The sequence below is a fragment of the Physcomitrium patens genome, chromosome 19 (genome assembly GCF_059467195.1).
Source record: "Physcomitrium patens ecotype Gransden chromosome 19, ASM5946719v1, whole genome shotgun sequence".
Classification (NCBI taxonomy): domain Eukaryota; kingdom Viridiplantae; phylum Streptophyta; class Bryopsida; order Funariales; family Funariaceae; genus Physcomitrium; species Physcomitrium patens.
In genome coordinates, this window is record NC_143428.1 from 8419329 (window position 1) to 8435648 (window position 16320).

The following is a 16320-nucleotide window of genomic DNA, read 5'->3' on the forward strand; positions in this document are numbered from 1 at the left end:
TTATAATTTAGAATAAAATAATTTAAAAAATATTTTATGTATCATTGATATCATAATTTTTCATGTACTTAATGTTGTATTTTTTATTATATTTTTTAATTATCTTTTAGTTTCCATAAAATATTTTAAAATTAAATATCATATATATATATATATATATATATATATATATATTTCATTTTAATGATAATTTTCACTAGTATTAGAGACGTTTTTTTTTGCTTTGGAAGTAATTTGTTAGAACATGTTTTTGATTGATAATGACATACAATATCATAATAATTTACAATTCATAAAAAAATATCAAGACTACTCAAAACTTAAACAAAATAAAGTAGAATACAATGCACAATTACCAAAATAAAAATAAAATAAAAATAAAAAATATATATATATAAGAAGAAAAAGAAAAACACGTGTAACTACAAAATACTTGTAACTGAATATACATGAAATGCGACCACACAAATATTTTAGTGTTGAATCTCAGTTTTTTTTTTTAGTTTAAAAAAAAATTAGAGTTCAAATTTACAATTTTATAAAATCATTACAAAAGAAACAATCATCAAGTTTTCTGATGTAATAAAAAAAATATGTCCGACAAATGCTGTGTACTTTGTGTTGTTCACTTTTCATTTAACCTTTCTACTTTTACTCAAATGCACAATAACTGACACCAACTTTGATTCTCTATCCAATCAATTATTCTCTCTTTTTGTGTCATTGTTCATAGGTAGTTTTTTCCACTCTGTGCTTATACAGTGAATTTTACTTTCGTTTGTAACACTCCAGTGCGTGTTCCCGTCATCGTAACCACATCTATCAATTGCTAAGTAATAAGGAAATATGTAGATAAGTCAAATTCAAGCTAATCCTCATGTTACAACAGTGTTTAAACACAGCTCGCAGGCGCTGCTCCAGCTGCATGAGGTGCATGAGTGCATGCAGCAGGGGAGCCATCGTTTCCATTCGCGCTCAGTGTCGTCTAGGGTTTTGCCCTTGTGTGCGCATCCAAGCGCCTCTTCATCTCGGTGTCATCGCATCGTGAGGTTCGCGGAAAATTGTGCATGAAATACAACTGCTGTGTTGGTTCCCTTCTCCAGGACCATGCAACATATCTAGGGTTTTTCATCGCCAGGTGCTAGCACCGAGTCTCACAATTGGCTTCGTCTGCTGGTTCGCATCTTCATTACGTTCCATTAGCCTTGCATTGGTGTTTTATCGTGATGTGGAACCTCGTTCTGGAGCTTGTACAGACTCTACAGTCCTAGTGAGTGTCTGAGTTTGGACACTCGAGGATTGATGCAATTTTTGAGTTGTTTGCTGCTCTTGTAGGTGGAATTTGAGAAGCTTCAACGTTGAATTCGTATGTAAGGACGTGAAGGATATGATGAGAGAAGGAGCGTAGAGTGGAGAGTATTATCAGCTCCGAGTGACCAGGTTATGGAGCGAAAGTTTCGGATACGGAAGACGGGAGGGAAAGTACCGATTGCATCATGGAGGCGGCGCACTCCCTGCTATACACCACCCAAGAAAGTCCTCTCTATGAGCAGCGACAACGTGGACTTAAGGTCGCCGCCCGATGCAATGATGTGCTCAAGATGCGGTGATGACCCGCTCTTGGTCATGGCCTCTTCAACTGGATACTCGACTGATGCTTTCGACCGTGACGAGGAGCGATTTATCAAGGACCTACAGAAGCCGAAAACGCCACGAAAGAATATGATCAACAATACCTCAGAGCAGGAGAATCTGTCGGCTGGCACCAGAGGTGACACGTTTGTGTTCCAGAAGCGTCATGCAAGAATTGACTGGCGCACTTTGCACACCATTGACGTCAATCGCGTAATTCGTGAAGTTGGTATGAACAGGCAGCCTGCTGATTAGATGTCCTATCTGGTAGTAAAATTACGCTTTAATTGTTGAGGCTACTCGATCCATTTTAGTTTTCGGAATTTAAAATTATCAGCTCTATTTCCATTTTGATTTAGGTCTTGGTGGATAGACTGACGGCCGAGGTTTTGGTTGTTTACTGGTCAGCATATCTAGGATGCGCGACGCTATCACACCAGGCTAACAATAATTTACTTCTACATGGATGGTCCAGACATCGACACGTTGGAGATGGTCCTGGACACTATCGCATTTAGCGACATTCGGGGAGAGGATGTACGCAATTTCACGGAAGCTAACTTCGTCAAGATCTTCCGCCTTGCACAATTAATGGTACAATTCATCCCAAGTCGTTTACAATCGACTTTTTCCTTCGGCCTTAGATTAAAATATCCTCGCCTGTATGTATTTTTTAACGGTCGGGACTGATTCAGTGGACTAGAGCTGTACAGGTAGAATATCTGCTCCATGTTCAAGAGTTGTTGGCGGAACATAAAAGTGAGCTTCTTCGGGCTGGGGCAAACATGCAACAGAAACACGAAAAGATTCGACAACGTTTCTTGTGGCAAAAGCATGTCCTGTTGAAAACTCGAAACGAATTGAAAAAAGTCAAGAAGGTGTTTAGACGTTCATAATCAGAATACTACTCAGGATGATGTGTTCGTTCCTTGTATCGATTTTTCAACGGACTGCCATCAGAATAAACGTTTTATTTCGTAATTTCTCTGTCCACCGGTTTTAAACGACGCATTGATCATTCTGTGCGAGATTGCAGAGTTTGAAAATGAGTGAAATTATGCTGGAAGTTCAGAGAAAGTCTCAGGACTCTAAGCTTAGCCAGCCTCAAGTAAGTTAAAAATTCATGTACATCTGCTTGTTGTATTCTTCTTTTGATTTGATTCATTTGGATTCACTTCACAATGGTTCATGTTTATTACAAATTCTTCACTTAGTTTATGCTTATGAAGGATTGTGCAAGGGGAAATCATCGATCAGATTTTGTTGCAGGTACGGCATTGTCCATTATGTGAGAAGATATTTGAATCCTCTCACTACCTTGTAAGAGCCCCTCAACAAAAGTTCTTTACTAACCCTTTGTCTAAAAACGGAAGTGTTGGAAATCTAGATTTTGAGACGCACATGACATGAAAATTGTTCGTGCAGGATATGCACGTTGCAAGGAGACATCCAAAGCCCCAAGAGGTGACCGAAGAGAAGATTTTGGCTATGATTTCCAAGGCTGAAGAGGTCAATATAGCACAAGTGCACATACCCTTCTTTACTTTCACAAAACTTGAGCTCGCACGTGTGAGGTCTTTTGATTCTACCTTTTCTTATTGAGAAACATACCAGGAGTTTTACTTATTCACTTGTGAATGGCTTAAGTCAATCGACATTCACATGACTTTAACCAAGAATATTATTTTTGGATACAGATGAAGGCAGAGACAAACTTAGCTGTACATACAGAAATCTTAGAACTTCGTGAGAGATACCAGGTTGATGTACCCATCTCTCTAATATTATTCCGTGCATCGTCATGAATAAAAATTCCTCTAATCCGATCATGATGATACCAAGAATATAAATATGGGAAGATGTCAGCTTCCAACTTTCGTGATTGACTGAGACAGTGACATACGATATAATATAGATATATGTGATTATTTATGCTATAAAAAGTTTGAGAAGCTAATTTTTGAATCCTGTCCCTCTGACTGCATCCTTGCGCATACAAGCATATGTCGTTGTGAGATTGTTAAATTAGCTTGCTAACGCTACAGAAGTTGCGCATTCACAGGCAGATTTGCAAAAAGCAGCAACTACTTCCAATTTACAGGTATTTTAATGCAATTGAATCCCATTTTCACTATCATGGTTACTTGCTAGTGCTTTAAATAGTAAACCATAAAAATCGTCGCGATATTTCCGGTAAAGCACACTCATTGGACCTGGTTGAACCTTGTTCACATTTACCTTCGTCATAAGAAACTTAACAAGCAATGATTGTGAACTGCTCAGTGATTGAGCATGAAATTTTTTAACAAGCCTATAACCTCCCAAAAAATTGTATGGTGCTTGGTAGACTACCTGCCTCCGCACACCCTCAACATACTAAATATTCCAACAGGCTCGCAGCGGGCTGTAGAGGAATAGGTACCAAGCTGGTACCTGGTACTGGATGAACGGAAAATCCAAATGTCTCCCTGTACGAAAACATTTTAATAAATCCTAAACGTTTAAAAAATGATGATGATGATAATAATAGTGAGTTTTTTTTTTTTTTTTTTTTTTTTTTTTTAATCCAAAACCCTGAACCTCTTCTGTTAATATTTTAGGGCAGCCCAACAATCGGTTGGCCGCCCGTCATTGAGCTGCCCACAAAATCTGACGCAACTAACCGGCATCCATCTCTGTCGACAAGCATGAATGACGGGCGGATGATGTTAAAAGGTCAGAGTACGAGGTGTGTACCTTTTCTGCGAAATCGGTCGCAGTGGGGCCTCATCGAGTGCTCTGAGCTGAACGATTCCACACATATTTATGCAAAGTCGAAGCCGGGATTCTGTGAATAATCATCTAGAAAAGTAGTGAACTGGGTTATCTGTTTCCTGAAATCTAAAATATTCAGATATATTGCAGGTTCAGTCATTGCAAGCAGAATTAAGGGAAAGTAACAATCAACTGCATGAAGTTCAAACCCGACTTGAGGTTCTTCAAGCGCAAATACTTTCTCCACCTCACGTATGTTTCCTTAATCCAATGTACTCTAGTTGCCCGATTGTTTTCAATTCTCTAATACATGTTTTTAGAGTAATTTAAAATAAAAGTGTCGTTAATTGGTCTTAACTTAAAGATAGCAATTTGTCTGAGTGGGTTAAATTTTTCAGAACGCTCGACTTGGAAATCACTATTCTGTGACAAAATCGAAGGACAAAGATAATATTCCTGACCAAGAGGTATTTTTATGATTCCCGAAGTCAATTCTTTCTAATCCCTTCATTAGCATTTCATTAACTGACTTAATGATGATGCAGTATACTCAAGGGATATTTGTGTTCACCAGAAAATATATGATTCAGAAGGCAAATTTATGGGGTTGGAGCACCAATTAGAAACCCTGGGTCAGGTGATTCTTGCGACACACCTGCTCAGCCTGCTCACTCGCGTGCTAATGTCTGCTACAGTATCAATCATTAGAAGTGAAATTGATTGAGCTTGTACATGATCATACGTGGAATTGGTCATCATGGTGGCTAATTTGGCTAATCTTAGGAACTGATTTAATGTGACGAATACAGGAGAATTCAAGGCTACTGGAGGAGCTAAATGTGGCATACGCTAAAGTAAGAATCCATAACTCAATATCGTGACATGTGTGTTTTCTTCTTTGGCAACCTTCTTGACGTGTCATAGTGGCAGTGAAAAATTGCGCATCTAAAAATTTAATAGTAATTAGTGCACGCAATTTTTTTTATTGTAGACCTTGACAGTTTTTTCTCAACAACAACCAGATTTCTGCAATACAATCGACAAAACAGCAGAGTGACTACACATTGAAGACTCAGGCAATGCTCATGTCAAGAATTGTTTTGGAAATCCTAAGGGCCGTCGCAACCAGTGGATGATCGGCATTATGCTGAACGGACCAGATCACTAAATCTTGCAATTGATTCTTATAATATTCTGTGGACATGATATTTTTCCACTAAGTTGTATAACTGTGTGGCACAGCTGAGTTGGATCTTTCTGTCTTTAACACTTGATTGTTCAATTGATTGAAAGTTGAAGTCTATTAATTCCTTTTCAAAACGACTTGAATTTACATGTCAACCTCAAGCGATTAATGAAACTCTTCCGCTACTCTCGTCTTGGATTTGTGCAACTTTGCAGTTAGAAAATTTGCGTGAAGAAAATCAATACCTGAAAAGAACCATGTCAAAGGTGAACAATGTGGCGGTAACATCTGAAGTCACTGGGCACAAACTTACTGATTGAATTTTGGAGCTTCACATTTCTAACCCCTTATAAAATTGCGCATCTTGACAGTGTCGAGTTAACGAACACTGCGTGGTTTGTTTAAGTGGTCATTTCATGGATAAACCCAGCTATACTCAATCTCTGAATGTGGCATTGTTCTCTCAAAGGAAATTCAATTACGTTTTAATCACCAAACGTACATTAATGCAAACTTGATGGGCTATTCACTGAATGGACTTGTACAACCTTCTGTTTGTGACACGGGAGGGTGATTGAGATTTTGTGTGTAGATTGAAAAGGAACCAATAGCGCCACCTTTAAAAGAGAGACGGAGCGCACCGTCTCCAAGGGTGCACTGGACAAGAGAACCTAAGTGTCAAGCACTTATAGCCCTAGCCCGTCCTACAGCTTGGAGACAGGTGAAGACGGCCCGTGCCAATCATGATGAAGATTCAAAAGAACAGAAATCTCCTCCTGAACACGAACCTTACAGACATTCTACATCACCTGTCCAACGAACACCACGTTTTTCAACTCAGAAAATTAAGTATGAGACTTCTCCAGAGAGGGAAAGGAAGCCTTTAATCTTTAAGCCGAAGACTACAATAGCAGTTGCAAGGGTTTGCTATCTCCACTTTCCTTGAAATTCGAATTCTACTTCATCACAGGGGTTTAATCGATGTCTAAACAAAGCTTCTCATTTAAAATTCACTTCTCATTCTAGGCTGACGTTTTTGCAGGGTGAGCCAGCGGGAGATGAAATCTCAAAAGCAGTTCAAGAGATGGATGCTCCACACAAGCAGAAAAGGTATACTCCAGAGGAATTGTAAATAAATTGTGTCTTTGGAAGTTGCTGATTGCTCAACTTGGTCATTCCTTGTCCACAAAGACATAGACAGAGATAGCACTATATCAAAATTGTGGCACCTGTAGCTGAGACAACAATTACTGTAGGAGCCAGAAAGTTGTCAAACAGCTCGTAGCTAAGGAATTGTTGGAGAGAGTGGAGAAAAAGAAGAAAGAGCGAAATTGTAACGAACGCGCAAGACGTTATAAGCGGGCAATACAATATTCTTCCCCGCATAAATCAGAAACTCCATCTGAAAGTGTAAGTGGTTGACATCATAATAATCTTTTCCAACTGTATTTGGGTAATCACTCTTCTAACAATATCCTTTTGCCATGTAAGTAATCTCGTGTATGTTCAAGTACCTCATTTCATCCTTCTACTCGTTTCATGTCAATGTCTTGAAATGAAAAAATTCTCCTGGGGTTTAACTCCAGTAATCAAAATCGAATTTAAAATCGACTCCTGAGCTTCCTAATGGAGACAGATATCAAGATTTTGGACCAGTCTGCTCTTGTTTATTCTTCATACTAGACAAGGTTGATGGATTTATTGCCATCAGCTCTGTCCAAAATCAGTGATTGACAAGAATGAGGATCTTAATAATTTCGTGAAATTTCCAATCTGAGTTTGCATTTATGGTTAAAATTGGGTTGATTTCATAAGCATTTCTACCTGCTGTCTGATAGAAAACATCCCTCTAAATTTGAAGTTCTCTAGATTTTATTGCCGCAAAATTTTCAAGGCCTTGTGCAATGTATATCATTCGTGGCATGTATGTGGAATACAGGATAATGAAGTTGAGGAACACACCACAATAGACGAAGAGGAAAAGGTGAGAAAATACCATAATTGAAAAATGTAAAGTTAAAGCAAGTTTCTTTCTGATCTAAGTAGTGCACTGCAATTTTCTTTTACGCAGGTTAAAAGAATCCAAGAAATTTCTGAGGTTGCTGCCATTGAAGTTGGAGAAGATAAGCCTACTATACCAATTCCAGAAAAGCAGAAGTGGTTGAGTGAGCATCCCTATATTCCCATCCCTACTTTGTAAGTTTCTGAATCCGACTTCCATATTCATGACCCTTTAATTCCTTTTGTATTCCATTGAATCATATAACTTGATTGCAACCAATCTTGTTCAAAGGAGAATTGAGCCCTACGTTTTCATGAATCTAAACATCCACGGATTCTCCATTGTGCAACCAATTGATTCTAGTATAGAAATTTTCATAAGCATATTATCATATTAATTTTGCAGGCCATATGCAGTGGCAAAGTATCCACATCCAGAGACAGCGTTTGAAAAAGTGCACGAGGAGATTGCAAATGTACACATCAGTTCTTTAAATTGTCTCATTTCCTACCAGTTCACATTTCATTAGCTTATTGTGCATGGGGCGACACATATGACTTATGATTTTGATATAGCACACAATCATTGAAAAATTCTGGTTTAGAGGATTAGCGCTTTCGTCTTGTTTTCTACTGTCATGCTCGTCCCTGAGTTTTGATTTCGATGTGTTGTATACAGCAATTCTGTAGATTGAACGTAACATTTCCTCACACGTCCAGTATTCATGATTTTCCACGTAGGAATTTGATGGCCAACTTCGTGAGGAGCTGAAAAAATTTGGAATACCATCAAACACGAATGGCATCAGGTATGCACACTTCAAAGCATTAACTTCACCTGTGGTTTGAGTGCTACTTTTCTTCCCTTCATTGTGAGCTTATGATATTGTAGTTTTTAGTTTCAGTTACTCTTTTGCGGTGTTTTTCCACTAATTCGTACCTTCGAACAAACCACGTGGTGAAGATTGTTTTAAGTGCACTTTTCTTGCGATGCCTCGCATTTTTGCAGTGATACTACTTACAACTCAATTTCTAGCGCACTGGATAAGCAGCGATCAATGCGTATGTCTCAAATTCATGGTGATGAGCGAAAAGTAATGGAGTATGAGAGAGGCGCTATTCTCTGGCATATGCAGGTAAGCGAATGTGAAAGGTTCTACTTAAGCACTGGAAGCTTCAGCTGAATATTAAAGCGTACCATGCATGATGAAAATCTGATCCGAGTCTCTGTATGCATTTGTTGTCTTCTGCTACCACAGCTTTCGACTTCGAACTATTGTAAAAATTTATGATGCGTCTTCGTTCTTATCTTGATATTGGAACTCAAAAGTTGGCCTTGTTAGAGAACCAACTAACGTGACGAATGATCTATCCTTCAAACGTTTTGGTGTGGGTTGCAGAGAGCTGTACATGATCGTGACATGGAAATAATTGAGTCGCAATTCGACGTCACCACGGCTTCTGGATCTGATCACTTCAGTGATACTAATGCATCTGATGAGAGTGAAGGCGAGGTTTGCAAATTTATAACCTATGTTCAGTCAAGTGTTTATACAAAAGTAAACATAGCTCTTTGCTATTATTGGAAACAAAGATGCTAGGTGTCTACATATGACACACTCTCTTTCATAAGATTGCCTCCTGAGTGATACAACTATTTGTGTTCATTTTGTAAGAAAGTTCATCAGATTGTTGAACGATCTTTTAAAGCCTTCTCTAATTGTCAACTGATGATAGAATCTTCACTGCCAAACGGCAACAATTGAAAACGAGGGGCAAGGGATTCAAGTAACGTGGTTCCTTTGATTTGAGCAGTCTGGTAAGAGTAATTACAATTCAAGCCGAAGCCACCAATCTCAAAAAAGCGACGAATCCGACTCTGAGTTAAACAAGAAAGATAACGGATTAGCTGAACGGATGTCTGGGGCCACGAGTCTCATGAGAAGCAGCGAACAATGTAGTGTGCAAAGCAGTAATATTGGTGATAGTCCACGAAGTAGTGATGTACCAGAGACAACATTTCCATATAAGAATCAAGCTGTCGATCGCGTTAAGAAATCAATTTTATCAAAAGTATGTGGCCCTGGATCTCCATCCTATGGTCTTACGAAAGATATTTCCAGGTGATTTCTGTAAAATTCTCTAAACTCACTCGAAGAGTTCTCTGAGTGAATCAAGAGCGATAAACATTATATGTGTGGCTGTGTGATCTACTCACGAATGCTCTTAACACCGCTGTACATACTAATTCTAGATTGGTATTTAATGATCAGAGCTTTTTCATGGAAGCAAAACCAAGTAAATATCACCTACAACAAACAGGAGTCGTTAACACAAGCACAACACAAAAGATCTACATCTGAAACCACTGACACCGCTCGGCAGTCTGAAGTAGGGGAAGAAGTAGAAGAGGCACCCGGATTAGGTGATTGGGAAAGTGATGAGGACGCAGTCCCAGTGAGCGTAAAGCACACGTAAGTGAATATCTAAACACCTGAATGTGTACAAAGAGACGAAAAATTTTCCCCTACAGATCTCTCTATTTTTGTTCCAGATATTGTCGTGCTTTTGTGGGATAGAGTAATCCTCTTGACTAAGGAACAGAATCTTGTGCAAAATACAGTAAGATCCCTCGGCATAAGATTTTCCGTTCAAATTGAGAGGAATTTATGTTGAAGATGTAATTTCAGTGACAACCTGAGCACGGTACTTTGTAGGCACATGCCGTAGCTTACAGAGAAATCACTTGATATTAGCTTATGTAAAAGTCGCACTTGACATCGGTCTGAAATGGTGCCTTTGACAGACGCGTTAAAATTGATGACCACAAGGTTGTGTCCGCGTCAAGAGGTAAAGCAGGATGCCCTCCCCATTGTTTCCTGTGAATGTATTCAATAGCTGTGATTCCCGTGTATTTGATTACGGATTTCCATGCAACGATCCATTTCATATTACGCATGGTAAAATCTAAGCAATTATCTAACTAAACAAGAGATCTAGCAGAATTCTTCTAGGCAATAATTTGTTGAATTTGAATCCTAATTGCAGACTCTTTTGTTCGCGACTTATCACCTCCAAAGGAAATATTGGATCTGCATCAATCAAAGTCAACTATGGCATCCTACTCCTACAAATCAACTCTCCCACAAACTAGTCCCAAGTCGTTTACAGCAAATTCAAGTGAAAACAATGGGTGCATTGCTAACTCTGAGAAACCTCCTCCTCCTAAATCGGCTTCTATTGACCAGGATGAATCCTTTGAGAAGAATGAATGCTCATCGTATCCTTTCCAGTAATTCAAAATTTGTTTTGTAATATCATCAGTCACAACCTGTGAAATTATCAACATATTTATTCCTGTAGATTCAGCAGAGGTAATCTTCACCATCTTCTTACTTTTGGAGGTTACGTTTTTAATGAGGGTGTTTGACGACTTTGACAAAACTGGTGCCAGACAAGAGAACGCAGAGGAAGAAGCGGAGAACAATGAGAGTGATGAGAGTGACGAGGGTAGTGAGCTTGAAGAAAACAAGATTTTCAAGGAATTGACTTCTGAAATTGATGAGATTATTAGCTTATAATTTTTTTTCTTAATTTGACTGCCTAAATCATACACGTTTTTTTGAATTTCAGGGACTCTTAATTAAGGTACGAAACTGTGGAAAATCTAAATGTAACTCAACTGTTCGCCAATGTACAAACAGTCCTCTTTCCAGCTTAGGATGCAGAAACAGACAGTATGACACAACAAGTCGAGGAACATCGGACTTGCTTGTGAAGGAAATTTCCAGATGTGTAGAGAGACGTGTACCCAAAGGTGATGAATTGCTTCTTGCCTTAGCCTGTTTCACAATCCATGGTCACCAACCATTCATTCCATTAATAGCAAAATTCTCAGTAACGCTTCAATTGTAGTTTCTAATTAATGACGATAACATTCCATACAATGAGTGATATAGCATTCAGATTAGCCGGAAGGCTGAGCCGAAGCGGCGCCTCCCAGCACCGTTATTGTTGACCAAGTCGATACTCTACTCTAGGCAGAATCAGGATTAGGCATCCTGATCCTCAAGAGAGACAGTATTTAGTAACAACACTCCCTCTCGGGCTCTCCCTCTCACTACTACAACAGCTTTGCCATAGATCCAACAGCTCCCTCTAACTTTTGTAAAAGGCAAGAATTTTTGTCTAGAAGTAGTCAGCTTGTAGTAGGCATAAGCAAGATGCCTAATTTCTCTCTCAATTCAGCTATTTTGTGAGATTCTTGGAAGTAGTCAGCTTGTAGTAGGCATAAGCAAGATGCCTAATTTCTCTCTCAATTCAGCTACTTTGTGAGATTCTTAGAGTTTGAGTTTGGTCAAGAAATCTACTTCTCCATGTGTTAATATGTATTGAATATCAACGTGTCCTTGTGTCTTGAACAAAATGATAATGAATATCAATGTGCTTTGTATTTTTGTGCATAATTGAGCTATAAATCATCTTTATGCTTGATTTATTATTACTAAAATTTTTAGTAGATTTATTGGTTGTTATGTCCAATTCTTATATTATTCTTTGAAGTACTTAATATTGCTTGCAACATCAAAGGTGACTTTATATTCAACCTTGGCAATAAATTGTTACATATTAGATTGTAAATGGTTTAAAGCACCAATAGCAGCAATTCCAATTTTATACACAATACCACTTATTGAGTGTATGATATCTTTATTCTTCTTATAATTTGCATGTGCAAAAGTAGAGAAATCTAGAATGTTGTGTTTAAGAAACAAAATGCCATGATTTAATATATATTTTAATGAACATAAGACTTGTTTTGATATGTCCAAATATGCTTGTTGAAGAGTAATAACAAATTTGGAATAATAACCAATTGTAAATTTAATATTATATTACATTATTGTAATTCAATATAAGATTCCAACGAAAGCTTGATATTAATAAAGGTCATACTTTGGTGAGTTCATATTGATTGAGAGTATTAGCCTTGGATTTATAGGAATGTTTAAAGATTTATAATTGATTATGCCAAACTTTTCTAATGTTTGAATGGTGCACCTTTGTTGATGCATCTATAGTCCATCTTCTATTTTGAGGATTTTTGGTCTCAGATAGAATTTTATTTTTCCTAAATCCAATATTTGAAATCCAATCATGGATTCAAGCCAAGTCCATTGAATTTTAGCATCATGATTGCCAATAAGTAAAAGATCATAAATGTAAAGTAGAATCACAAATTTCTTTATAAAATAATTATATTATAATTTATTACATTTTTGACCAATTTCAAAATCATTAATATTCTATCTATTTTGCTATATTATGATTGCAAAGCTTATCTTAGTTTGTATAAGGCTTTGTAAAAAAGACATACCATGCCACAATTCTAATGAAATAAAAAATCTAGTTGGATCTTCATGTAAATTGTTCCATCTAGGTCTTTATTTTTAAAAGCTTCTTTTATATCAAGATAATCAATATTTTAGCATTTTGAAGCTATAAGTGCAAAAATTATCTTGATAATTTTCTATCCAACAATTGGTGCATAGCTTATAAAAAAATCAAGTCATTTTTCTTGTTTATTTTTTCAAACAACTAACTATATTTTATTTTATTTTTATTTTTGACTATTACGATTGTGTTTAGTTTTTAAAATCCATTTGGTAGAGATAGAAGTGTAATATGTAAGTAAAAATATATATTTTTTGATTTATATCTTGAAAAGAATTTTTTTTTCTTGTTCTATAGTTAATAGCTAATTAGGATCTTGAATAGTTATCTGATATGTATTAGATTCTATATTATGTTGGCACAATTGAGATAGTAGACTCTAAGTAGGAAATTAGAAGCTTAAGTTCTTTTAAATATTAGATTTTAGGAACTAGAGAAGTTTTAGAATTCATTAGAAATAATATAGAGGCAAGTAAGGGTATAGATTCAAATGTAGTGTTTCTTGTACTTTCAAGAGAATATTCTACTAAAGTACTTAGTTCACTAATAATTGACCTACAGTCTTAAAGTGACTTTATTGCAACATTTGTAGACTTATTGTCATTTTCTTGTATTACTCTACCTACTTTTAGTTCTTCATCAACCTCTCTTATTTCATAAGTAGGTATAAGAATGGAATAAAGATATTTTTTTTAAAAAATATAGGCTTTTAAAAAAATAGATCCATAATTTATAAGAATAGTCATTTATAAAAACTAATATGAATTAATATCTTGTAAATGACTTAACAAAAAGTACTCCAATGAGATTCGAGTGAATTAGCTCTAATATATTTTTTGCCCAATATAAAAACATTTAGAAAATTTCTCCATAGCTTGTCTATTTGATTAAAAAAAATTACAAATAAAATTCGAAAACCTTGATCCTAACCAAATCTATCAATTTTTGTAAATAATTTTTTTAATCTTTGTAAATAATTGATTAAAAATAAAAATTCAAAAACCTTGATCCTAACAAAATCCTAGATCAAATCCTAAATCCTAACCAAATTTTAATCCAAACAAATATTTGTCCTAATCCTAACCAAATCCTAATCCTAACCAAATCCTAATCCAAACCAAATCATAAATCAAACCAAATCCTAACTTTAAACCAAACCCTAATCAAAATTTAATCAAATTTTAAATCTCAAATAAAATTCTAACAATCTTACAATAAATTCTGAAATTCAATAATTAATATTTGAATCATTGATTTTAACTCAAATTTTACACATTCTTCACTAATTAAGTTAATAATAAGTACAAAAAAATTGAAGAAGATCAAAATTACCAAATAGATGATAATCTCAAAAATATGCTTGGGTATTGATTGGCATCCTTCTCCAAACTTGATGCCAATCTTCCAGTGCCAATTTCTCCTGATTGAACTATTATTTTGCTTCTCAGTTTTACATACTTGTTAAAAATCAAGTTGACCACCTCTATGAAATTTTTTTCTTCAATCTAATTGGCAGATTGACAATATCTAAGAAAATCTCATTGGTCCTCAAAACCTTAAATTTTGAGACCATAACCTACAAAAATCTTCATGTTTTTCAATCTAGCCATTTAATAAAACTCAAATTCACAACACACATCTTGCACAAATACACTCACAAACTCAAAAAATTTCACTTATAGATTTGTTACCAAACTCCTAAAAATACCTAAAATATAAATTCTATTTTATTTTCCAAAAATCAAAGTCACCAAAAATAACATAGACTTTGTAAAGCTCTTACAAAGTCATTAACTACTCAAATCCTCCAAAATCAATTCTTATAGAAATTCCATAAGTCTTCTTTCTAACTTCATTCTTTAATCAATAAAAGAACCCTCAAATTATTGTTGGGACTTAATTTTGTGCCTTAGGGTCTGTTTTCAACTTAGGTTCAAATGCTTCTACTTCTTGATTTCACTCAAGTATGTCTTTACAAGTCAAATATATAAATAAAACTACAACATGAAAGAAATCTTTAATGAAGTTCGGATAGTAATTGACAAATTTCAAAAAATATTGGATTTTTTTTTTTTTTTTTTTTTTGAGATCTTCTAATCCATAATAATTTAAACTTTTTTAGAATCATTATGAGTCTATGATTTGAAATGATATATTTTAAGGAATTGACTTGAGTAATGTAAAATATAGACTTTTCTATCTTATTATGAAACCATACAACTTTTAATTTTTGTAACATATGACAAATATGAAGTTTATATTTTGTTATATTTTTAGAGTAGATTAATATGTTGTCTAGATAATAAATAACAAAATTTTCCTAAAAAATCTTCATAAAAATATTATTCATTAGATGTTAAAAAGTTGCTAGTATACTTGTGATGTTACGGACATCATCCTTAGAATCTTCTAGAGACAAGTTTCTAGAACCTTCTAGAAGTAAGTCTCTAGAACCTTCTAGAAGCTTCCTAGTTGATAGAAGTTCCTTGAGAAGCTTCCTGAATAGGAGTATATATTGGAATCGAGGCTGAAGAATTCTTCAGTCTCGACAACACATCTCTTGGAGCTCTAGCTCACCTCTCTGGTGTTGTTCTTGTATTCAACTGATTAATCTAGTTCTTGTCAGTTCTTCTTGAACTTCTTGTTAGATCTCGAGTTTGTATTTGTGTGTCCGTAAGAGTTTGTCAAGACTTCACTCACCTCATATATCAGAGCTAGTTTCTTCCTCATTAGAGTGTGGATTACCCCTGTGCTTGGAAATGTACTAGCATTTTAGAGGTTGCGGATTACCCTCCTCTAAACTGATACTTCTTTTGTTACAATATTGGAGTCTTATTCTTCTTGGAGAGAGTGGATTATTCCTTTTCTTCAAGCTCTTAAGGTATTTTAGAGGTTGTCGAGTACCCTCTTCTAAACCAATATTGCCTTCTTGTAGAGTCATTTCTGTCCTTCTCTTAGAATGGCCGGAGGCCAAGACATTAGTATGACAGAAAGTTCAGAATCCAAATTGGATGCTATCATGAATGCCCTCACTACGTTATCGCAAACAACTACACAGATTGAAGGAGTCGTGGCAAGGCTTCATAATAATGGAGCATCTGGGATGGCACAATCTAGGTTGCACCAGCCTCAAACTTCTGTAATTGGAGAAGCAATTTTGCCTCAGGTTCGACAAGCACTGCTGTCGTGTTCTAATACGAGTATACAGTGAAAATAAAAAGAAATGGGAATTTTATTAATATTCAGTTACCTCGAATATTGGGAGCATCGATCAACTCCAGTACAAATACTGA

The 16320-nt window shown here is 35.9% G+C and overlaps 1 protein-coding gene across 7 annotated transcripts; it reads left to right on the plus strand.

The window, feature by feature from the left end:
• The first annotated feature begins 551 nt into the window (after window positions 1–551).
• Window positions 552–12094, plus strand: LOC112295902 (uncharacterized). 7 transcript variants are annotated; one of them, XM_073528838.2, is made up of 29 exons: window positions 554–1176; window positions 1336–1861; window positions 2108–2226; window positions 2346–2510; window positions 2669–2740; window positions 2902–2952; window positions 3058–3141; window positions 3330–3392; window positions 3695–3733; window positions 4537–4638; window positions 4785–4853; window positions 4961–5023; window positions 5196–5240; window positions 5409–5462; window positions 5788–5853; window positions 6165–6494; window positions 6615–6682; window positions 6829–6982; window positions 7512–7556; window positions 7644–7768; window positions 7980–8049; window positions 8315–8382; window positions 8583–8709; window positions 8974–9087; window positions 9389–9696; window positions 9847–10047; window positions 10380–10423; window positions 10622–10853; window positions 11028–12094. In XM_073528838.2, the coding sequence occupies exons 2-29, from the start codon at window positions 1444–1446 to the stop codon at window positions 11152–11154; spliced, it is 3423 nt and encodes a 1140-aa protein (XP_073384939.1). In that variant the 5' UTR covers window positions 554–1176; window positions 1336–1443; the 3' UTR covers window positions 11155–12094. The 7 variants fall into 7 exon arrangements, 6 of the variants coding, with proteins under 6 accessions (XP_073384941.1, XP_073384939.1, XP_073384938.1 ...); XM_073528837.2 differs by having other exon boundaries at window positions 555–1138; XM_073528841.2 differs by having other exon boundaries at window positions 555–1138; window positions 10622–10766.
• Window positions 12095–16320: the final 4226 nt, after the last annotated feature.